At 45.7% G+C, this 23,974-nt stretch overlaps 3 protein-coding genes across 4 annotated transcripts; all 3 read left to right on the forward strand.

The window, feature by feature from the left end:
• Positions 1-8,759: 8,759 nt before the first annotated feature.
• Positions 8,760-13,047, forward strand: LOC123179798 (protein DJ-1 homolog A). Its single transcript, XM_044591690.1, has 5 exons — positions 8,760-9,276; positions 11,423-11,761; positions 11,875-12,159; positions 12,304-12,444; positions 12,524-13,047. Exons 1-5 carry the CDS (start codon positions 8,857-8,859, stop codon positions 12,722-12,724), a joined length of 1,386 nt encoding a protein of 461 aa, XP_044447625.1. The 5' UTR covers positions 8,760-8,856; the 3' UTR covers positions 12,725-13,047.
• A 2,488-nt stretch (positions 13,048-15,535) lies between these two features.
• On the forward strand, positions 15,536-19,525 carry LOC123179799 (inversin-B). Its single transcript, XM_044591691.1, has 13 exons — positions 15,536-15,706; positions 15,793-15,855; positions 15,973-16,146; positions 16,294-16,425; positions 16,570-16,709; positions 17,050-17,136; positions 17,487-17,612; positions 17,901-18,053; positions 18,158-18,205; positions 18,341-18,442; positions 18,651-18,821; positions 18,959-19,038; positions 19,151-19,525. The coding sequence occupies exons 1-13, from the start codon at positions 15,679-15,681 to the stop codon at positions 19,221-19,223; spliced, it is 1,377 nt and encodes a 458-aa protein (XP_044447626.1). The 5' UTR covers positions 15,536-15,678; the 3' UTR covers positions 19,224-19,525.
• A 1,014-nt stretch (positions 19,526-20,539) lies between these two features.
• On the forward strand, positions 20,540-23,972 carry LOC123179802 (leiomodin-2). Of its 2 annotated transcripts, none has more exons than XM_044591693.1 (2): positions 20,540-20,725; positions 23,116-23,972. In XM_044591693.1, the coding sequence occupies exon 2, from the start codon at positions 23,130-23,132 to the stop codon at positions 23,676-23,678; it is 549 nt and encodes a 182-aa protein (XP_044447628.1). In that variant the 5' UTR covers positions 20,540-20,725; positions 23,116-23,129; the 3' UTR covers positions 23,679-23,972. The 2 variants fall into 2 exon arrangements, with proteins under 2 accessions (XP_044447628.1, XP_044447629.1); XM_044591694.1 differs by having other exon boundaries at positions 20,563-20,697.
• The last annotated feature ends 2 nt before the right edge of the window (positions 23,973-23,974 follow it).

Here is a 23,974-nt window from a genome sequence, read left to right on the forward strand (position 1 = left end):
CTTTTCCCAAAAGGCTTCTAGAAGGACTTGGGGATCAAGGAACCCACTTTGGGGGGGGCCCATGAAGGTGGGACGTTGGAGGGTGCAGCTCCTCCATGGGGCTCCACTTGTCATCCCTTTATGCCCTTTATGCCCTTTATGTGTGACATAAAGTGTGGGCATTTTTGGGTTTTTCATGTGTCCCCTACCCCTTGGGTTTTCCTATAAATAGAGGTGGAGAGGCACTCTCCACACTCACTCTTTCTCACATACAAGTGCCATTGCAATGATCTGGCTTCTCTCTCCCTCCCCGCGAAATAGTTTCGTAGAGCCGAAGGGCTGTCCATATGACCGTCCGAGTTTCAAAGGTCCTCCCGAAGGGCTGTCTGAGTGACCGTCCGAGTTTCGAAGGTCCTCCCGAAGGGCTGTCCGCGACACCGTCCGGGGGACTGTTCGACCACCTCCCGGAGGGCTGTCCGAGGGGCAGATGAGGGTATACATCCTCGCGGTTGGGAGGTTGTAAAATCCTAGCTGCGGGGATCTGCACCGCCGATCGTCATCGACTCTACTTCCCGCTGGCTACGAGTCGGTAACGAAAAAGATCAAACCTTGTATGCAGTCTCCATAGTGGTCCTGGACTGGTGCGTAAGTCGGAAAAATTTTGTTTTCTGCTACGTTAACCCTATAATTGGGTCACCGGAACCATCATGATCATGTCCTTCCTCTTCCATTGTTCGGTCACCGTAGTCTGCTTCTTCACCCTGTTCTTCTAGACCATCGGTGTCGTTGAGAAACGAGAAGACGGCATCACTTCCGTGTGTGATTATGTCCCCCAACACCGCTTCTGTTGCTTCGTCTCGGGGGTCCATAGCTTCTGGAAATATTTACAACTTGGTAAATTTGGGTGGCCTCGAGAGAGTTTGTCGGGTAGGGGCGCGGTGGGAGGGGGTACGAGACCGACATCGTTTTTTTCTAGGGTTTGGGTGTCCTCGAGAGTTTTGGTCGAGCGAGAGGGCCGGGGGGTGCTCCCGTGGTATAAGTTATCACGGTCGAGAGGGGGTTATATCGACAACGACATACCCGATAAAAAATAAGAAAAGGAAGAAGAAGAAGAAGAAAAAGAAGAAAAACAAGAGGAGAAGAAGAAAGGAATAGAGGAGAAGAAGAAAAAATAGAATATTTTCTATTTTTTTCTTCTTCTCCTCTATTCCTTTCTTCCTCTCCTTTTTTCCTTTTTCCCTCTTCTTATTTATTTCTCCTCTTCTTCATCTTTTTCTTTTCCTTCTTCTTAAACTAAACATAAACTAAAATAATCCTAAAACTAAACGAAACTCCTCCTCCTCCCTTTTTATTTCTTCTTCTTCTTCTTTTTCATAGAATTTTTATTTCTTCTTCTTCTTTTTTTTCATCCTAAAACTTTATGAACAAAATTACAACAGAATTAACAATAAAAATTCTATGAACAAAATTACAACAGAAAAAAACCCTATGAACAAAATTACAATAAAAAATCCTATGAACAAAATTACAATAAAAATTCTATGAACAAAAAAAACAATAAAAATTCTATGAACAAAATAAAAATTCTTTGCATATGAACATACAAACATTTGCATATTCTACAATATCATCATCATATTCTACAATAATATCACCAAAAATCCTAACTTTTGCATATGAACAGGGGGCCTGCTTTGTCGGCGGCGCCGGGGCGGGCGGCGGCGCCGGGGCGGGCGCGCGGCGGCGTTGGGGCGCGGGGGGGAGGGGGAGAGGAGGGGGGACGGCGCGGGCTCACACTGCAGGCGAGCGGCGGCGCCGAGGTCGGGGCAGGGGGCTCGGCGTGCGCGACGGCGAGGTCGGGGCATGGCGCGTCGAGGCCGGGGCAGGGTGCGGCGAGGCCGGGGCAGGGGCGACGGCGACGACGGAGACGGCGGACGGGGCGGCAACCTGGCGGCGTCGATGCCGTCGGCGTCGTGGGGGCGGCAACTGCGAGATGAGAAGTGAAAATTTTCACAAGTCCTGCTTATATACCCACGGCATTGGTCCCGGTTCGTAGCACCAACCGGTACCAATGCACCCTTTAGTACCGGTTGGTGCCACCAACCGTGACCAAAGGTCAGTTTTCGGCAGCCCAAAGGGCGGGAAGCGGCGGCCTTTGGTCCCGGTTGGTGGCACCAACCGGGACTAAAGGGCTGCTTTGGTACCGGTTCGTGGCACCAACCGCTACCAATGCCCCCATTTAGTTCCGGTTGGTGGCACCAACCGGGACCAAAGGCCCTGTGCTGCCCGCGTCGCGGCCAAAACTTTAGTCCCACTTCGCTAGCTGAGAGAGCTCGAGAGTGGTTTATAAGCGTTGTTGCGCCAACCCTCTCGAGCTCCTCTCAACTGCAGGCTTGCGGGCCTAATTTGTCTCGATGTGCTTGTGGGCCTACTGGGCCTCCTGCGGGTCTGAATCCTGGCCCGTGGTTGGGTTTCTAGTCGTATTCAGGCCGTCGTGGCCCAGTAGGTTGCACTTTTTTTAATTATTTTTGTTGTTTTTTTTTTGTTTCTACTTACAACAAAAAACTTACTGTTGCTATTTTTATTTATTTTATTAAAGTTTATTTATTTTACTTTATTAAAGTTTATTTTTTTTCTACTTATTTATTTTATTAAAGTTTATTTTATTTTGTTTCTACTTATTTATTTTTTAAAATTTTAATTTATTTTATTTTGTTTCTACTTATTTATTAAAGTTTATTTTGTTTCTTTCTGCTTTTCATGTTTTGAACAGAAAATACTTTGAGTTTTAGTTTAAAAAATACTATAGGTTTATAAAAGCTTTTTAGTTCATTCCTTTTGCTATTAGAGTTTTATAGAAGTTTTTTAGTTAATATTCTTTTTGCATGGTATCATCATTTGACCCACATAGCATGTGCAAGAAAGTAGAGAGGTTACGGCAAAAACTGGATGCACTTCGTGTACAAAACGGACAATCTCTTTCGAAGTATCAGGGTTTCATACGGAAACTCGTCTGTTACAAAGGGATTTCATTTTTTTGAACTTATTTGAACTCCAGAGTTTTTCTGTGTTCAAAATGCACCATTCAAAGCCACATCATCAATTTTCAACCCTTTCTGACTTCATTTGTTATTTTTCATGAATTTACTGATTATTTTGAGCTATAAGACCCTGAAATTGAAAAGCATTTTAAATGAACTCTGAAAAGGTTGAAAGTTGGCATGGTATCATCATTTCACCCACATAGCATCTGCAAGAAAGTACAGAGGGTTACGGCAAAAACTGGATGCACTTCGTGTACAAAACGGACAATCTCTTTCGAAGTAGATAAGTGACCAAATTAATAGAAGTTCATCATCACATTCAAACCAAAGTACATACATAGTTCTCATTGAACAACATATAGCTATCCAGAGCATCTAAATTAACCATACATTGAAAGTATGTAAAACATTTCAATGCAACAACAAATGCGATCATAATCGCAACCAAGGTAACAATTGATCCAACTGCATAATGATACGAAGCCTCGGTATAAATGGCATATTTTCTAATCTTTCTAATCTTCAACCGCATTGCATCCATCTTGATCTTGTGATCATCGATGACATCCGCAACATGCAACTCCAATATCGTCTTCTCCTCCTCAATTTTTTTATTTTTTTTCTTCAAGTAATTGTTTTCTTCTTCAACTAAATTTAACCTCTCGACAATAGGGTCGGTTGGAATTTCCGGTTCAACCACCTCCTAGATAAATAAAATCTACGTCACGTTGGTCGGCATAATTGTCATAAAAAATAAATGAACCAAATAGTTATAAAAAGATAATATATACCACATCCGAATCATAGACAGGACGAGGGCCGATGGGGGCGGATACCAAAACCATCGTACTATATAATAACAAGGAATAATAAAAGTAAGAAAATTAGACAAATATCTATCTGAAGTAAGAACTTTTCTTTCAGAAAGGAGATAAGAACAAGAGGCTCACCACGGTGGTGTCGGCGACGAGATCCGCGCGGGCGATCGACGGCGGTGAAGACGGGGACTGGACGTGACGGACCGCTAAACCTAGACAAATCTCGGGGAAAATGGAGCTCGGAGGTCGAGTTTCGAGAGGAGAAAGATTAACTAGTGTGGCTCAGACATTTCATCGAACACCTCATGTGCATAGGAGGTGAGCTAGAGCACCCAAATGCCCTCCCCTCGCCGGCCAGAAAAAACAAAGCATTATGGAGTGCTCTGCCGTGGCGATGGGTATATATAGGCAACTCATTTGTCCCAGTTCGTGGTTAGAACCGGAACCAATGGCTGTGGGCCAGGAGCGAGGCACATTGGTCCCGGTTCGTGCCTAGAACCGGGACAAATGGGTCCCCACGAACCGGGACCAATGCCCACGAGGCCCCGGCCGGCCCCCTGGGCTAATGAACCGGGACGAATGCCCCCATGGGTCCCGGTTCGTGACTGAACCGGGACTAATGGGCTTGCCCAGCCCGAACCAAAGCCCTGTTTTCTACTAGTGCAATGTGGTATAGTATCGTCCTGCAGGTCGAACCAGATGCACTATTCCCGTAAACCGGAGACAAAGTGGGGGGGACATGTCTGACTGCCCTGGTCCACCCGAAACCCTCCTCCCTCACCCGTGTGTGTTTCCGCCTGGCGCCAGCTGCCCACATTCATGCCGCTCAGAGCGGCCGTTGCGCAACGACGCCGGCCCAAAGCGTTGAAGCGTTGCGCCGGCTGAGAGAGCCACCCGCGCCGCCTATCCGGAGTCCACGCCTATCCAATGCCAGAGCGACGTTTACTGTACGAGATGGGACAAATATCTACCATGCCCGTCCGTCCGTGTGCCGCCATTAAGCACGCTCGTCGCTGAGGAACTAACTCCGGCGCCGCGCATTGATGCACCCATACGCTTGGCGTCACCAGAATCCGCTATTTAAAGGCGGCCGCTCGCAACGCAGAGATGGCGCCTCCGGACGTGAACGTGGCCGCACACGCGCTAGTGGCACAGGCGGTCAAGGACTCCAACTCCACCAGTTGTGCGTCCTACAAGTCGCCGTCCAACTTTCGGGGGCAGATGTGGCAGGTGGACAGTGACGGGCTGTCCGGGTCCATCATTGACCTCACGTCCATCGGTGCCGATGACAGACAGGTCATGGACTCCTCCGAGGATGAGTAGGGCATGGGAGGCGGCAGGGCATTGTGTCTCAAGTGGGTTGGTCCATCTTCCATGTTCTATCCTCCTTGCTGAAGACCGCACCTCCACTTCATGGGTCTTGAACACCGCCACCGTTCATCGAGACGGCAGATGAAGAACGTGGCCGCTGATGTGGAGTACAAAGAAAGTGGACGACGGGCGCCCCTAGGATATAGGTTTAGGGTTCTGGCGCTTTTTGTAACCAAGAACGTTTGAAATGTGATGAATTTTGTCCGGTTAATAAGAAAATATGTCGTATTTGCATATATTTCGTCCAGTTAATTAAAATTTGGTTTAAAACATATACAGACATCGTTAATGACCGGCTCGTGTATTCGTATACACGGACTGCCCCGAACAGTAAATTTGGGGTCTTGCAAATACCCTAGTAATCTTTCCCTAATAATAAAGCACGGATTGACTCCGTGGGTCCACCGTCACAATACGCTTTTTTCCGTGATTTTACGCTTTCAGTTTGCACAAGCCGCTAACGAGGTGGTACTAAAATAATGTACATGTCCGGTTTTTCTTTCAAACACATTCATGGGCCAGATGGGTTGAGCTGGGCCTGCCTTTCTTTTCCCTTGTTCGTTGGAAGAATTGATCAGCAAAACAAAAATTGATCTCAACTGGAGTTCGATCCCAAGAAGCTCCGATCCGGCGAAGAAGGCATGAACCTACTGAGACACGCACAGCTTTGCAACTCAACTGGGTTCACCGTGGAATAGTCCCACCTCGATTCTTTACTCCAAGTTTCATTGGTTTATATACGTTTTGAAGTTGACTATCAGCAAGCCTCGAGGACCCCAAAAGAAAAGGAGGGAAGGAAGGAATGAAACAAGGAAAGGGAGGGGCATGCAACGGATGCACATGCTGTGATTGCGGGGCAGCAATGGCGGGACGAGGCAGGCGGCTCAGCTCGATCAGAGCGATTGATTGGTTGGAGCAGAGGAACGCGGACGGCGGCATGGCGCTGATGAACAGAGGCCGTGGTCATGGCCCGAACGGCATGGCAGGGAGCTCGAGGAGACCGGCGTCCATGACGAAGTGGCGGCGCGGCCCTGAGCAGGTCCTCTTAAAAGAAGACACAGTTTTACATTATTGTGCAGAGTTTTGGTATCTGAAGAATGAATAATGAGAATAGCTTCACTGTAATAGTTCTCCCAAGATTTTTTGGTAATTCAACTCATCCAGTAGCATGATAGTTTTGTCATTTTAATCTTTTACCTGTGTAATTTGATTATTAGGAGATTTATATTCACGATACTAGCAAAGGGGTAGACATTAGGCAGAAGAAGATAGAAGGTACTATTCAAAGGATGAAGAACTAATATCTTAATTTTTTAAGAGGACCTAATGAGTTAGTATATCTGACTAAATGACTTTACATTAGCTACTATTTTTAAAAATGGATGCCATGTTGAAATAGAGGCTGTAGACCCGTGAGAAGGTGTGTGATATTTTTTTTCTCTGGTTGCAACGCATGGTCATGTTTTCTAGGCGTAAAAAGATATAAGGTACTATTCAAAGGATGAAGAACTAATGTCTTTAATTTTTTTTAAGAGGAACTAATGAGTTAGTATCTAACTAAATGACTTTAGATTAGCTACTACTCCCTCCGTCTCAAAATAAGTGTCTCAAGCTTAGTATAATTTTACACTAAAGTTAGTACAAAGTTGAGACGCTTATTTTGAGACGGAGAAAGTATTTTTTAAATGAGGTAATAACACCAGCGGTGCCTAAACTTGTCACCGATGTTCACTTTGGTATCTAAACTTAAAAAATACATCGAACTAGTTCTATAACTTGGCGGTATGGTTCAAATCACGTCCAGATACGTATCTATTGTTGACTAAACATGCCAGCGTGGCACGGAGCCCACTTGCAGTGCCGAGACAGACCAACATGGAAAGAGTGCGTCTAAATGACCATCGGGTCCCACCTGTCAGTGCACAACCGAAATAAATAAAATTGAAGCATGACTATCATTTGAATCGGCGACCTGTGCGTTGTGAAGGACCTGCACAAACCACATCACAGGGAAAGTTAGTTGACTATTATGCATTGCTAACCTTTATGTAGCTAACTAGAGTGCAATCAGTGCGGCCAATTTTCCACATGCTAGTTATTTTTCATTTTTTAGAAAAATATTCAAACTATAGTCACAATATTGAATTAATAGTTAATGATCCCTCGAAAAATATTAATGAAAATTTAAATATCCACAAAATTGAAATAATAAAAAATAATTAACAAAATGGTTTCATAATATTTGTAAGAATTCACACATATAATAAAATAATTTTGCAATTTTTAAAGTTATACATTTTCGAAATCTTAATCTAATTTTCAAAATCTTCATATTTTAAAAACATATCATGTGGTCATTTGTTTACATATTAGTTCTTTTTCCTTTTGTACGTGACCCTTCGACGTGTGGGTTTCTTTTTTGTTTTTATTCATTCTAAAACTTATGCAAATTATTGTAATGGTAATAAAATAAAGCTAGTATCCACTTGCCTTAGAAATAATATGCATAATTTTTTTTATGTTAAAACATGTTAATGTAATTAAAAAATATTTACGTATTATTATAAATTCAGGTGAGTAAAATGTTCTTTTAACTAGATAAATGTATGTATAGTTTAAAATTTGCTAATTTAAATATAAGAATGTATAAAATCCCCGGGGAACACTAGGCCATTGTTTATTTTTTTCACACATATTGTAATATTTATTTTTATTCGAAAAGATATCTTTTCACAAACACATATACTTTTTTAAAACAAGTCAACACTTTTTACAACTAGAGATACATTTCCTAAAAGCATGGACCGTTCATATACTACCTGAATATTCTGTAATTTCTAAAATAAAAAAAACTAACATGTGGAAAATGGGTGCAATAACTGCAGCACATTTAACTCCACGGCTGTATTGGATGTATAAAACGTTGCAGTGCTTAAAAGACAGCAGAATTACATGGGGAGTTGGTTGGTGCATGTCCTGCGCCGCGCACAGTTCGCCGGTTCAAATCTCAGCTTTGCAACTTTTTGGTTTATTTCAGTTGTGCATTGACAGGTGGGACCCGATAGTCATTGAGATGCACACTCTTCATGGCAGTCTGTCCCGGCACCGTAAGTGGGCCTCACGCCACACTGGCATGTCTAGTCAGCAATACATACATATCTAGACGTGATTGAACCGTATTTGAACCATACTGCCAAGTTATAGAACCAGTTCGGTGTATTTTTCAAGTTTAGGCACGAAAGTGAACATCGATGGCAAGTTTAGACACCTTTAGTGTTATTACCTCTTTTTAAATAGATGTCATTCTAAAATAATGGTTGTAGACCTTTGGGAAGATGTATGATATTTTTTGTCCCGTTGCAATACACGAGCATGTTTTCTAGTATTGATAAATTATGTCGCATGCACATGCGGAACCACCGTGATGAAGGGGCCCTCACGTGCTGCTACGTGGATGGACATGCATGTCCTTGGGCTGGGCAACGGCGTGCAGCCCTACCACGTGCCATTGTTTAAGTTGAGCGTCATGTCAGTGTGCCCATGTGACTTCCAACTTGTTTATTCATCCTCGTGGGAAGCAAGCGGTGAAAAAGAGAGAAGAGACCGTCGAGATCTGCCGGTGCCGGCCAGCAAAGAGAGCGCCGATGGCCGCCGTCGCCCCCGCGCCGGAGGACCGCGTGGCCGCCGACGCCGCCAAGCTCGTGGCCGCCCACGTGGAAGACGACGAGCAGCGAGGGGGCTGCTGCTGCTGCTGCGGTGCCGCGGCTTCGTCTCTGGCGAGGCGAGCCACGTCCTGGTGCCGCCGGAAGCTCGTCTCGCGCCCCGTCGTCCGTGGCGGACCGATCGAGCCGGCGTCCAAGCGGGTGCTCGTGGCGGTGGCCGCCGGCACGGAGCCGCTCGAGGCGGCCGCCGCGGCCGACATCCTCGACCGCGCCGGCGCCAGGGTCACCGTCGGCACCGCGTCCGAGGGCCTCGTGGTGGAGGCCGGCCATGGGGTCAGGTTCGCCGCGGACGGCAGACTCGCCGGCCTGGAAGCAGAGGAGTTCGACCTCATCGTCCTGCCGGTACGTGCCCTTCACCTGCAGATTTTTGTGTTCCACCGCCCCCTGCGTCTGCATGCCCACGTGACTAGGGCACAGCCGCACAGGACTCGGCCGTGACCAGGGCTCATGGCTCTCTCTACACACCACCATGCTTGTTGAGCTTCCTGTAATTATGCTATGCACAAACAGGGCCATGGTTAGCATACAACTCTACTAAAACGAGCCATGCCCGTTGAGTCCTTAAATTCACATGGTGGCACATCTCATGGAATAAAAAAGATGGCTATAGATCGATTCGTGTGCTCTCCAACTTATCAGTTCGTCCGTGCTATCATGCTCCTGGGGAAAGCTACGGCAAGGGGGGCGAACATGGACCAGGGCCCAGGGGGCAGGGGTCACGGGCCGCATGCGGGTGGAGTCCTTGTCTCTTTGTGCTGTACCCTAAAATATGTGCGAGATAACCGTGCCGCGAGCTTAGGCTAGTCATAGTGAGAGTTAGCTAGTAACATAACGCATATCAAGACGAGTTTGCTTATGTGGCAAACAATTAATGAGGAAAGAGAGGTTTGGGGTGTTATCATAACATAGCGCAACTTGAGACAAGATGAGTCTAGGCCTAAATAAATGAAGGCTTCCATGACACAACAACCATGTTACTACCCACTATGGAGGTACTAACATTGGCTAGTAACATAAAGGGCCGGTCCTGACATTTCAGGGGCCTGAGGCGGAACTAAAATTTGGGGCCCTTAGTATAAACAAGATATTATAATAATGATTATATACTTGTATATGAAAATTTACATATGAACACTTAAATGCATCCAAAAACAGCATACATATGAACATATTACCTTATAAAATTATATCATTTTTCGATACAAAGTCACTTGTGATGGGGTTCATCTCAATCTCTTCCAATAATTTCATCTCAATGCATACTGATGCCAAGCCATTAATTAAAACTCTCATGAGTCATGCATTCTTGACCTCAGATAGTTTCTTGATAATTTTAATTCTGAAAAGCTTCATCTTTCAATTGATGCCACCATCAGATGCATTGTAAATAAGATGCAATAAACAGCAGAGACATTAGGATAGCAATTAAATTCAGTGGCATGCTTAAAAATCTCCATGGCATTATACCATCTGGCAAAGTGAAATTTAGAATCTTTGATAATTCAGAAAAAGGAAAAACCTAATGAATTAACTGAACTCTCAATCACACTGGCATTATTTCCCCCGACGTTGATGTCAACGGTTAAAGGATGCGAGCTATGCATCATGTATACGAGGGATTAAATATTTAAATACTTCCTCTGTCCTATAATATAAGAGCGTTTCTGACACTAGTGTAGTGTCAAAAACGCTCTTATATTATGGGACGGAGGGAGTAGTAATGTGCGTATAGAGAGTAGGGATAAGAGAAAGGTAATATAAAATAGTACCTTGGATGGGTCGGCGTCGGCGATCGGGCGTTCAATGATTTGTACTCGTTCGCGTCCGGCTCAAGAGCTGGACGGATCAGCGATGATGTGTGTGTGCTTGTCCAGCGCCCAAGGTGAGAGAGCAAAGCGTGTACTGAATACTGGCTAGACACTCGCGCGATTGGGAGGCCCCGGAATAGAAATCGGCGAGACGACGTACTGCCGATAAGAATTAGGAACGAAATTTGGAGAAAATGAGGCGGGAGGCAAGCTGTTATCGCGAACAGGATGGCGGCTACTCCGCATCTCTCCTCCTTGATTTTTCGCCAAGTGACGGCTGCGGGGTATGCAGGTTGAAATTAGGTACGGCGCATGATTTGACGATGGCTGCCTGATGGAATGACAAGGAAACGAATCACAGAAATAGAAAGGAATACGAAGGCTTCGCTACGTCTTCCGAAATCCACGCCTGGCCATGGCCCATAGTTTTCTTAGCGCAAGCCCACAGGCTACCTCATACACACCCTGGGAGGGGCCCCTCGATTTCGGGGGCCCCCATCAGGGCCGGGCCTGCATGTTACTAGTCTAACTTACTCTTCACTATGACTAGCCTTATTACCGAAACAACTGGCACATATCCATGTGTGCATGGACGTTCGGGATAAGCGGGCCGGGGTGCAGGTGTTCTATTGAATATTTTCGATCATCACCACCACCTTCGTACGTGTTGCTGCTTGTAGGGAGGTATGAAAGGATCAGCCAACCTTGGGGACTGCAAGCAGCTGGAGAAAATGGTCAGGAAGCACACGCAGTCGGGGCGCCTGTGCGCCGCCATCGGCGCGGCGCCGGCGATGGTGCTGGCCCGGTGGGGCGTGCTCAAGGGCTTCACGGCGACCTGCCATCCGGCCCTGCTGGGGCGGCTGGGCGACGACGACGGGGTGATCGCCGTGGATGACAGGGTGGTGAAGGACAGGAACGTGGTGACCAGCCAGGGCGTCGGGACGGCGATCGAGTTCGCGCTCGAACTGGTGGAGCAGCTCTACGGCGAACTCAAGGCACACGAGGTCGCCGGACCTTTGGTAAGTACGGTCTAGCTAGTGTACAACAACTATTACTACTTCAGTTCAATCTTCTTACATGATGTTATTATTAATATTAATTTGTGGAATTTTCTTACATATGCAATTACTAGTATATGCGGCCCCAGCAAGGAGTCAAGTATAGCATCCAAGAGTATAATCAGATCCAATGGAAATGCACCGGCACACCACGGGTTCTTGTGCCGGTTGCCAACGGCTCGGAGGAGATGGAGGCTCTCAACCTGATCGATGTCCTGCGCAGGGCAGGCGCACGCGTCACGGTCGCGTCGGTCGAGGACACGCCACGCATCGTGACCCGCCATTACAAGCTCAATCTGATCACCGATGTGATGCTTGAACAGGCTGCTGAAATGGAGTTCGACCTCATTGTCATGCCGGTAAGTTGGAATTGAGTGGAGCATTTCTTTCTTTGTCTAGAAAATAAAGGTGAACATGTGGCCTCTGATCATAAATGGTGCTCTTTGGACTACTTGAGTGACATTGTTGTTTGTTTGGTGTATGTGTATATGTATGTATCACAGGGTGGTCTTCCAGGTGCTCTCAAGTTCACTAGCAGTGAGAAACTTGTGGGCATGCTGAAGAAACAGGCGGAATCTGGTAGACCCTATGGTGCAATATGCGCTTCCCCTGCTTACGTCCTCGAGCCACACGGATTACTCAAGGTATTTAGTCATTTGTATGTGAGTTTGATGCTTCGGGTTTGTGTTTTCCGTCTTTCTTCAACTTCTGCCATCATTGTAGGGTAAGAAAGCAACATCATTTCCACCCATGGCGCACCTGCTTACAGACCAGAGCGCGTGCGAATACAGGGTCGTCGTCGACGGTAACCTTATCACGAGCAGAGCGCCAGGGACCGCCACAGAGTTCGCCCTAGCCATCGTCGAGAAGCTATTTGGTGAGGAGAAAGCGGTCGCATTAGCCAAGGAGTTGGTTTTTATGTGACAATGTGCATCGTTGAGGCTGGGAGTGCCCATTTTACATGGCTAATATGGGGCTCTATCTAGGTTGGTCACTTGTTGATTATGTATAAGCTATAGGTACACATATTAAACAATCCCGTCTGATATATCTGATGAATGTCAGTTTGAAGATCTTTAATAAGGTTGACATGGACTGCAAAGCAGCAATTGTTCATAATGGAATTACAACTCAGATGCATGCCCGACACACTCTAGGGAGTGTGGTTGTATTGTGTGAAACCTTCTAGGAGCTTCATACCAAGAACTTCGATGGAGATATTTCCAAAGTTAAATTTCGAGAAGGCATAAGACAAAGTGAGTGGGGGGTTGTCCTGCACTACGGAGCGACATATGTTGTCCGAGGCATTGAGGAGCAAGTTAGAGCTCCTTTGATTTAAAGGAATTCTATAGGATTTTTGGAGGATCGAAATCCTTTGGAATTTTTCCTACTTTTGTCCTTTCATTCATAGCATTGAATCCCATAGGAATTTTTTCAATGGAATCTTTTGTACTACATTTCATAGAAAATCTCATCCACTCCAAACTCTTTTTACAATTCCTTTGCTTTTCCCGTGAAACCAAACACTCCTTGCTAATCCTGTAGGATTCAAGTGGGCATGACACTCTAAACCTATACTTTTCCTATTCCTGCGTTTTCAAAATCCTGCGAATCAAAGAGGCCCTAATTGTCTTAGCATTCTTCTCCGATACCTTCGAGGTATTTCCATATTTTCCAGAGTTGTTTTTCGATATTGTGCTACCACTAGGTGCCACACCCACTTTGGTGAAGAGAGTTTTCATGTTTGATCATTCAAATTTTGAACTAGTCAATAATACTGAGTGTGAAGTTCGGTATTACCAAGCACATTCATATGCCCAACAGTCAAATTTCTATAAAAATAGTCCTACCCCTTTGAGTGGGCGGAGGCTATACCTGGCCAAACCTCGGGCCGGGCCGGGCCTAGCCAAGCCCGAGGCAAAAAACCCAGGCCCGGGCCCGGCCCGGCCCGGCCATCAGGCCTGGTTTTTAGGCCCGAGCCCGGCCCGGCCCGGCCATCGGGCCTGGTTTTTAGGCCCGAGCCCGGCCCAAACACGTAAAATCCCGGCAGGCCTCGGGCCTCGGGCCGGGCCCCTTCATAAAATCGCAAAAATGACGGGCCCGGGCCTGGCCATCGGGCTCAAAATCTAGGCCCGAGCCCGGCCCGGGAGCAGCGTCGGGCTGGGCCGGGTCGGGCTTTTTCGGGCCGGGCTTCCCATGGCCAGGACTGGCGGTGGCCCGGGCTGGCTGGGCTAGACGCCGCCCAGCTGATGAACCTTCAACGACAATGCACCATCGGCAAGGTCGAGGTGGGTTGGAAGGCGAACGGCTGCTAGGAGCATAGATGATGGTGGCCGACGGCGAGATTCCAATGGCGGCACACATTCAGAGCATAATGTTGTCAAATTTTTAGGGAATAAAATGTTTTCACTTGCTTAAGAGGGTTAAGCAAATGTTGTCTCTCTATTTTTTAACCGAAACCAGCCATTGAGAGGGTATCATCGGGCTCCCCTTTTAAGCTTCTTAAGCTTAAGTAGTTATTGAACTGACCTGCAAAAAAAGTAGTTATTGAACATTTTTTGTTTTACCAAAACCAAATAAATTAACATATTTTTTGGTAAGGGAATAATTATTGTTTCTTTAGAAAAAAATTGGAATGTATTAATATACTACGCTCCCTAGATTTGAAGCCTTCTGGTGCGTCAAAAACAATGAGGTCGTTGGAGGCCCACCTATAAGGATGTGTGTCATTGGTTGAGGGTTCATGTTTGTCTTTTGATTTAATTATCTTCTTTTGTTTTCCTAATATATTTTTATTATTTATTTATTTATTACATTTTAATTCACCCACATTTGTTAAAACATATGCTCAAAATATTCTATAAATTCATGAATATATTTAGTGTTCACGGACATTTTTAAATTTCTGAAGATTATCCCAAATTACTAATATTTTTTGAAATCTTTGGTTTTTTTAAATCCAATTTTTTTTTTTAATTTGGAACATGCTTTAAAATCCAAGATTTTCAAAATCATGAACATCTTATGATTTAATGAACTTTTTCAAAATAAAGCAATAGACTAATTTTAATAATATAGTGGTAGAGTGAGCAGGAAAAAACGCTAACTGAGCGAGTGGAGCGGGAAGTCGAGCTGAGCGAGCGGGAGCTTCATGGGCCAGCCCATGCGAACATAATAGCAGAAATTCCATGATTTCAGCCTAGAATAGCAGCTTTTAATGGGCTCACACAACAACGGCCATCGACTAACAAGGAGACCCAAACGTGCAAAGACATCACAACCACATATAAATGTCTCACCATCACCAGTAGTACCGCAGTGTGACATGGATGACAAAAATACCATCAGAACATAATTAAATCCAAGCCAAGGCAGATAAAATCAAGACGAAACAACGGACTGCAATGCACGACAAAAGAAAAACAATCCTATGAATGAAGAACGGCGCGGTGACCGCTCAAAAAGAAAAAGAACGGCGTGGCGAAGCGTGCGGTTGGACTCTAGTCCGCCCTTTCACATCGGGGGAATAGAGGTTGGGGTTGTTTCCCCTCTCCAACCCTCGCTTTTAGAGGCTGGACGAGTGACCCGGGCTCCAACTCTTAAAATTGTTTACGGGTTTAGGGGTTCTAGTCTTTGTTTTTTTTTTCAATCTATAAAAAAAGCGGTTAATTTTGAGATTTGAGGGTACTACTAGTGATGCTCTTACACAAACGGGCCGAAGCTGGAAAGATGGGCCTCAAACCTTCCAGAGCCACCCGGCCTACTTCCTCCTCCACGGTAGCAATCGCCATCGCCATATAGGTTTCTCTCAAGCTCTGCACCCCGCCGCCTCCGGAAGCTTCTAGAACCCTCTCCCCTCTTCCCCGCCTCCGGCCCCCATGGCTGACGCCGCCGACGCCCTCTCAGGTATGCGCGCCCACCTCTCCTCTCCTCTCCTCTCCTTCTTCAGCAAAGATCTCCCGCCCAATCTCAATCTGGTTTCGCCGCTGCAGCTCGGAGCAAGGTGCAGGCTTTCCTGGAGGCCGCGTGCTCCGGCGACCTCGAGGCCCTCCGGAGTACGCCCCCCGCTCCCTCCTCGGCTACTCCGGCGCCAGCGAACTATTCTGCGCCGCTCGGCACGGCTTGCTGACCTGCTCGCTTTGGTTTTCTTGTTGCTGGTGTTGGTGGTGCAGAGTTCGGGTCCGCGCTCGACGAGGAGGGGAAGGGCGCGGCCGCGGTGGCCGCCGGCGTGCGGGACGCCAACAGGCGCACCGCGCTGCACTTCGCCGCGCGGGAGGGCCAGACCGAGGTCTGCAGGTTCCTCGTCGAGCAGCTCCGCCTCCCCGTCGACCCCAAGGACGACGATGGTAATGGCTCCCTCACTCCCCAACCCCATGCCATGATGCGGCGATTCTCACTTTCTCTTTGTATTGTTCTGATTCATTCATAATGTGACTGCAATTCAATTGATACTTGGTATGGTGATATACATATTACCTGAATCAATTTTCCAGGTGAAACTCCACTCATCCACGCTGCACGGCAGGGCCGCCTGGAGACGGTGGAGTACCTGCTCGGCCGCGGGGCCGATCCTTCGGTCGCGTCTAACATGGGAGCCACGGCACTGCATCATGCGGCAGGGATAGGTAATGGTGGTGCTGCGCCTAATGGTGGTGCTCTGTGTATTGTCGATTACCGACTCATGATGCTGATCGATAATTCTGTATGTTGAAGTGGACACATAGAGATTATGAACGAACTTGTGGCGTTTATTTCTCTTGTTATTACAGGACACATAGAGATTATGAAGATTTTGCTTGGTAAGGGAGTCGATGTGGAATCCGAAAGCGAGTCCGGTACTCCCCTTGTTTGGGCTGCTGGACATGGACAGCTAGACGCAGTCAAGCTTCTGCTTGAACACAACGCTAAGGTAGGTTGCTCGTCTATGCATTCTCTCCGCCAATTTGTTAATCTGAGTTTTCAGTTATTCAGTGCCAAGGTTCAGTGCAATACTGATGACTATGTGGTGATTTTAGCCATTATAATTAACTAAAGCAGCAACTGTCTTTAACCATGTTATAGGGGATAAGCTTGTTACTGTAACACAATAAGATTTGGACAACATTTACTCCTAAATTTATAACTGTGAGCAGCAAAAACCTGCAGCATGAATTAATTTGCTGAGGTTTTGTGTATGGATTCAATTTAGTTAGGTGGGTTTTCAGCAAATTCTGTACTCAAACTAGTTCTTACCAACCTTGCTTTTGCAGCCGGACACTGAAACTGCTGATGGTATCACTTCGCTGTTGTCTGCTGTTGCAGCTAGTTCCCTCCCATGCTTGGAGGTTCTAATCCAGGTACATGATTGGACGAGTAAAGGATTTGTTTCATTTGGTTCATTTTCGTCATATAGATGTCAATGCTTATTTTTGGTTACTGGATGCTCTGTTTTTCCTGTTAGACAATGTTGTTTGTGCCTTGGGAATTTGGCAAACATGCACACGAATTGGAAATAAGTATAATATTTCTTTATTACTGCAATGCAAGTGGTAATGTGTATACAAGTGTACAGAGTCGAAGGAAAAGATTCAAATGTTTATTCTCGTTTTATTGTTGCCATTTTACTTCTGTTTCTGCATTGATATAGTAATACACAACATTGTTTTATATATTTGGTTAATAATTAACTTAATAATGTGCAACATAGGCAGGTGCAAACCCAAATGTCACTGCTGGTGGAGCAACCCCATTGCATATTGCTGCAGATAGTGGAAATCTTGAAATGATCAAATGTTTGCTTCAAGCTGGAGGTGACCCAAATACCTCTGACGATGTAAGCCACCATGTCTGAGTACTTCATGTAACTTGCCAAGTGTGGTGATGCTATAATTTATTTTATTCATAGTACCCATCGTGTGTAATCATGGTGAGTCTGCATTCATTTTAGCTAGATCGTCCAATTGCCTTTGACTGTCTTATTTATGCAAACCAAAAGTGTGGAAAATAATAATATTCCATTTCTAAACTTATTCTTCCTGGGTAGTAGTAATTATTTAAAGCAACATTGCCTAAACCAGTGAATCTAACTGTTGATTACCTTTTCCTTTTTTCTTTCCTGCAGGATGGATTTAAGCCAATAGAGGTTGCTGCTTTAAGGGATAACCTTGAAGTCGTTGAACATCTTTTACCATTGACATCTCCAATCCCAGGTGTCTCGAATTGGACTGTTGATGGAATAGTAAAATACGCATCATCTAAAATGGAAGAGGAAAAGGTGCCACTTGAATCTAATCTTGAAATTTTTATATCCTCGTATGTTCATGAAACCTCTTTACTTTGCAAATTCTGTCATTTTTGACATCTGCATACATTCTACAGGCGCAAGAAAATGAGTCAGCCAGTTTACAGAGACGACAACCCGTTGAGGTGCGCCATTATCGTATATGCTTTTTTATAAAAATCAAGGAATCTAGTATCTATTATAATAATCGTCGACTTGAAAAATTCAACTGTTGATTTTCACTGCACAAGTTTTACATTGCCTAAACAAATGCCATGCAGGTGTCACCTGAGGCGAAAAAGAGATCATTGGAAGCCAAATCGAGAGGTGATGATGCATTCAGAAGAAAAGACTTCCTAGTAGCAGTGGATGCATATACACAGGTAAGAATCGTTTTCTTCTTCTTGAAAGCAGTTGTGTGGGACAAAAAGAACTCTAGAAGACTAGAAATTTAGTTGTAAGTTCACATGCCATCTGGGTATGGATGCTATCCTGAGCCAGCCAGCCTTCATTTTATCAAGTGTCAGTAAGTTTACTGGATTATAGTGCATTGAGAGAATCATCACAACAGAACGGAACTCTGCATTTCAGGCCATTGAATTCGACCCGAATGACCCCGCATTGCTTTCGAACAGAAGCCTTTGTTGGTTGCGGGCAGGGCAAGGTGAGCATGCCTTGGAGGACGCGAGAGCATGCCGAGCACTGAAACCAGACTGGGCGAAAGCTTGCTTCAGGGAAGGTGCAGCGCTGCGCCTTCTGCAGGTTTGTCACTTTCAGAGACGCGCAGCAACTGGACACTTATTCCCTGCTGTCCTTGTTTCTTTTTCTCTTTGTACGGCTACATAAGCATACCTGATGACTCAAGTCTACACTTGTTGTGCTGTGGTTACACCTGACAGAGGTTTGAGGAAGCCGCGAACGCGTTCTACGAGGGGGTGCAGCTCGAGCCGGAGAACAAAGAGCTCGTGAAGGCATTCAGGTAGTAAAAAAGAGAGACGAAACCTCATACCAGTCGAAAATGAGAGAGGAACTTCAACTTCTATGCTCTGCTTTTGTTTTACTCATTCGTGTTTTGCCGGTCGTGACGACAGGGAGGCTGTTGAGGACGGGAGGAAGTTCCACTCGGCAAACAAGCCAACAACAAACGGAACAAAGTCAGAATGAGGATGGCAGCGACGAACTGAACAAAGCCGTGCTAGTTACTTGCTTGTATGAGTATCTCCGTGGAATCGCATCGGAGATCCGTTTTACTTTGTCAAAGTGGTAGGGAGGCTGAGTGGAAGCGGTGATGTTTGCGAATTCGATTAGAAATCTCGTTTGGTTGTGCGACTCGGTTAGCATTCTATGGTATGAGTACTGTCTTAGTTAGCGTAGGACATACAAATGGCCTGTGAATTTGTGGTGGATTATCCTTTGACATTGCCAGCATACATTCTCTTTAATTGTTTCTTTGCTGCTTCTTCCAACTTTCATCTACTCAACAATGGAAACAAGTTATAGGATTTGTTACTCCATCCGTTCTGAAATTTTGGTGATGTTCTCTGACGACGTGCAATATCGATATGACAGTAAATAAGAAAGAAATATATACTTCCTACGTTTGTAAGATGTTTTAGACAGCTGACATTGAACTATTCTGGGTGCTGTCTGAATTGTCTAAACGTCTTATAAAAGTGAACAGAGTAACTACTATAGTCATCATGAAATATTTTACATTATAAACCTAATGGTATTATTTCTGTTTGACCAGGCTTCATTAAACATTTTATTTAGGACTGCAATAGCGGAACTGTTGCTAGATAGCATTCCCGTTTATTTATGGGGTATCCCCTCTATTGGAATTGACCAAGAAATTGCCATTTTTTAGAAGAAATTGGTAATTGCATATTTTAAAAATGACAGTCAATTAACTCGGATAGGAGGGTGGAGATGTTGGGGTTGGCCAATTGTGGCTGTTCCACCTTGGTTGGCGGCGGTGGTCTCGTCAATAAGATCTCATGTTAGTGCGTTTTTTGTCGATGTGGGGTGGGGTCCCCATGACTTCCTAGCGGCAGGTAAATATACTAGGCATTCTCGTCGAAGACCAGCAATTGCAATGATCTATCCCCGTCACGATAAAATTTCCCAAGATTACCCGGGCGGCCATGGCTTATATACTCGTTGAACACATCAGTGTAGCACGCGTGCGGCCCAGAACGGCATCATAGACCTGTTGTTGCCTCAAACTTGCTTCCCCCTAAACACCGTCCCGAACCGAAGTGGACTAGCCTGGAGCTACGGGGCGGGCAAGCCATCGGGTTTGGACCTGCTTGTAATTTCTACTTCATCAGGGTTGTTCTTGTAATATTAATTTTTTATATTTCTATCATGACTCATGAGTGCATGATATATCTGATTACTACTTTTTTTTTCTCTTCTAAGTATTTTTTAAGGTTGTATATAGATTGACGAGGTTATCACCACTTTTTTTTTTTAGATCACACCGTGGGTTTTCTTGGTCGGTAGGAATAGGATTCAGGCCCGGGCGGCCGCGTCAAAATCGTCTCTTTGCTCCTCCTCCTGTCCGTCCGTCTCCGTCCGTCCGCCCGCCCGCCCCGAAGCGTCTCGCCGCCCCCTCCACCGGAGAACCCCCTCGAAGGCGAGCACCCGCCCTCCCCTTCCTCCCGGTAAGCTTCGTTTTCTCGCTCACGTACGACCTTCCGCCGTGACGAACCGGGGCGGGCCGGATCGAATCCGGTCCGGCCGGCCAGCCCGGATCTCCCCCGTCCGAGCTCGGCCTCGCCCCCCGCCGGCAGCGCGCGTAGGCACTAGGTATCCCGCCATGGCGCTCCATCGGGCGCCCATGTGTTCCGCCACGGAGTTTTAGGGATTTGGGGATCGATTAGGGAACCAAATTGGGGGATGGATTACTGGAGCCTCAAGGATGATGCAGATAAATCGGTGGTGCGTTAGTGCCTCGAGGTCCAGCTGCATGAAATAGGCCTGGCAGACTGCCCAGATTGGGTTGCAGGTGCCGCTCCTAATCGCTCCATCATGCTACATACATACATTGCGCGCTTCGTTGCCGGATCGTCGATGCCCAACGGCTTCGTTTTCGGCTCTGCTCTGGCCAATGTTCTGCCTCCATCTGGCTATTCCCAGCTTGGAGGAGTCGTCAGTTTATTTATGCACTTTACTCTTTTATACATACACATACTGTAGCGAGATAGCTTAAATTTGCTTAAATTTCCAATTGTCCAGATTATCCATCCGACTGTATTAGATATGACTCTATGTTTGCTTATCTGTAATAAACTCTGTAGAGGTGCAAGGACAAACAGTTTGCTCACCCTTGTACACATGATTAGTAACCAAATTATCCACCTGGTTATATTGGCCATGGGATGTTTGTTTATCTGTAAAAATCTGCGTAGAGCTCCATGGATAAATAATGTGTCTAAATAGTGTTACCAACTGCTGTGCAAACAAGTCGCACCTGGAGGAATTGTAGGAAGATATGTTAGCCTGTTTGGTTAACGACGTTACTCCATACGTTGAGAGAATCATTAAGAAAATACCTACCTAAAATATGAGGATTTGCACCTCCCCAACAGTTTGTGCCATGGCTGGCTAGGTAGGCCGTCTTTATTCCTTAGATAGAGAGCCCTTCCATGCAGTTACAGGGGCATGGACAACAAAGTCAACAACGGAAAGAGAGAGATCGATATGTTCTGGAAATATTCTTCACTGTTGGCCAAATCTGGTATCCCTTCTCCCCAGGCATCAATGTCATTGAGCTGCCATTAACATCCCTGTGTGTGGGGTACCTTTAACAGGATACATTGCTGTGGAAACTCATCCAGATCCTTCTTCATCTCGTATCCATTTGTCCATTTAGTTTGTCGCTGAAGGTTCTGTTTGCTGCCTTTCCCTTCCACGGTGTACCATAATACTAAGAGCAGTCAGTTTCTTTTCCGTTTTTAAATCCATCCGCCCCTGACTCATTATGGGCCAGTATTTGTTTCTGTAATAGCAGCCAGTAGAACAGCTGTTTCTTAAATGTTGCCGAGCATCCAATTTTTATTTCTTACTTTCTACATGTTCACTTATGTCTTTATGATGTAAAAGGTTGGAAAAAATGGTGATCCTGCTAATAGATCCCTGACCTTTTAACTGAAAAGTATTCTGCAACTGTGGATGTCCTCATGCTGTCAATCTAGAATTCAGTTTAGAGCCCAGATATTCGTTCTGTTATGTTATTTAACATGCTTTCATGAGGCCTTCAATTTGCGAACTGGTTGTGTGATTATGTTGTTGAGGAATTTTATGAAGATATGCTAGTCCGTTTGACTAAAGAAAGAATGTTACCCCTATAATTTGAGTGGAATTATTTGGAAAATACTTGAATAAAATATGACTTAATCAGATGCACCTCAGCATTTGTGATCTGGCTGGCTAAACCCTTACCCAAAATTACCAGAGGGGTGGCCAAGAAAATTTATTTTGAAATTCGTCCAGATCTTTCTTCATCTCCTATCCACTCATCCATCCAGTTTATTACTGATGGAACTCCAGATCTCCATTCATCTCCAATAAAAGGTCCATACACCCCTCAATAAGTATGGGCTAGTATTTGCTTTCTGTTATAGCTGCCAGGAGAACTGCTGTGTCTTGAATGTTGCAAAACATCAGGTTTTTGTTTTTTTAGTTTGTACATGTTTCTTTATTCTATATTAGGATATATAAAAGATTGGCAAATGAAATGGTGACCATGCTAATAGATCCTTGACCTTTTAATTGGAAAGTATTCTACAACTGTGGATGCCCTGCCCTCATGTAGAGCCCAGATATTCATTCTGTTATTTAACAGGCATCCATGAGGCCTTCAATTTTTGAACTGGAAGAAAGCTTGCGTGTTCAAGATTTGTGCGATTATGTTGTTAATGCACACCAATCATTCAGTATAGGTCCCAGCAGTTCATTCTGTTTAACATGCTTGAGACCTTTGTTTGCTTGAATTAACCTCCTTATAAATCTTGCTGTTAATCCCTGACTTTTGATTGTGATGCTGTTCCAGGATTCTTGTCTGCCATGGGTGACTACACAATCCGGATAAGCACCAGCTTGATCGAGCAGCTCGCGCGCGATGACGAGAAGCAGATGAAGAGGAGGACCAGGAAACCCAAGCCGAGGAAGGTCGTGGAGCAACCAGAGGAGCCTCAGGACAATGGCAGGGAACTTCCAACTGAACCCAAGAGCAGCCCTGCTCCTGTTTTGCCTTTTCCGCCACCCATGTACCTGCCAGTGACCCCCGCTCCTCCACCGCCCCCGCCCGTGATCCAGGAGGTGGAAGCCATACGCGCCGTGGTTGTGGAGAGCGAGAAGGTGCTGGAGAAGCTGCAGAAGAAGGAGGCGACGATGCGCGAGGAGCTCACCAAGAGGGCCAAGGAGCTGCACGACAAGGAGTTCAAGCTGCCCTACCAGAACCCCTCGCCGTGCACCGACGAGAGGGCAGGCTGCGCTGAGTGCTACAGGAGCAACGTGCAGGACCCGCTCAAGTGCGCCGAGGCGGTCAAGAGGTTCGAGGCGTGCGTTCGCATGGCGATTCGGGGCGGTACCACCATGGGAGCTGCTCAGTAGGCAGTGGCGCTGGGAGTCGGGGCTGAGTGAGCGAGGTGTCGAGCACACGATTTTGCTTCTGTCGGGATGATTGATTGAATAACCTGCCTGGATTTTTGTTTGGTGAGACCTGAAACACCATCAGTTGTAGATTAATTCTGGTAACGGGTTGCTACTGGTGTTGGCAACAAGAGGCCATGAGTGTCCTTGAATTTAGGGGAGTGGCTCCATGCTACTTGCATACATATTACAAAATGAGACATGAAATTTGCAGGGTTCAAAATTAATGTCTACTGCATACATTGTGCTGTGAAATT

The sequence above is a fragment of the Triticum aestivum genome, chromosome 1D (genome assembly GCF_018294505.1).
Source record: "Triticum aestivum cultivar Chinese Spring chromosome 1D, IWGSC CS RefSeq v2.1, whole genome shotgun sequence".
Classification (NCBI taxonomy): Eukaryota; Viridiplantae; Streptophyta; class Magnoliopsida; order Poales; family Poaceae; genus Triticum; species Triticum aestivum.

Excerpts from the sequence above, each read along its gene's own strand:
- LOC123179798 (XM_044591690.1), top strand. The coding sequence starts at position 8,857 with ATGGCCGCCGTCGCCCCCGCGCCGGAGGACCGCGTGGCCGCCGACGCC. Across the intron at positions 9,277-11,422 it reads TCGACCTCATCGTCCTGCCG|GGAGGTATGAAAGGATCAGC; the intron begins GTACGTGCCCTT and ends TGCTGCTTGTAG. Across the intron at positions 12,445-12,523 it reads AGCCACACGGATTACTCAAG|GGTAAGAAAGCAACATCATT; the intron begins GTATTTAGTCAT and ends CCATCATTGTAG.
- LOC123179802 (XM_044591693.1), top strand. The coding sequence starts at position 23,130 with ATGGGTGACTACACAATCCGGATAAGCACCAGCTTGATCGAGCAGCTC.
- LOC123179799 (XM_044591691.1), top strand. The coding sequence starts at position 15,679 with ATGGCTGACGCCGCCGACGCCCTCTCAG. Across the intron at positions 16,147-16,293 it reads CGACCCCAAGGACGACGATG|GTGAAACTCCACTCATCCAC; the intron begins GTAATGGCTCCC and ends TCAATTTTCCAG. Across the intron at positions 16,710-17,049 it reads TGCTTGAACACAACGCTAAG|CCGGACACTGAAACTGCTGA; the intron begins GTAGGTTGCTCG and ends TTGCTTTTGCAG.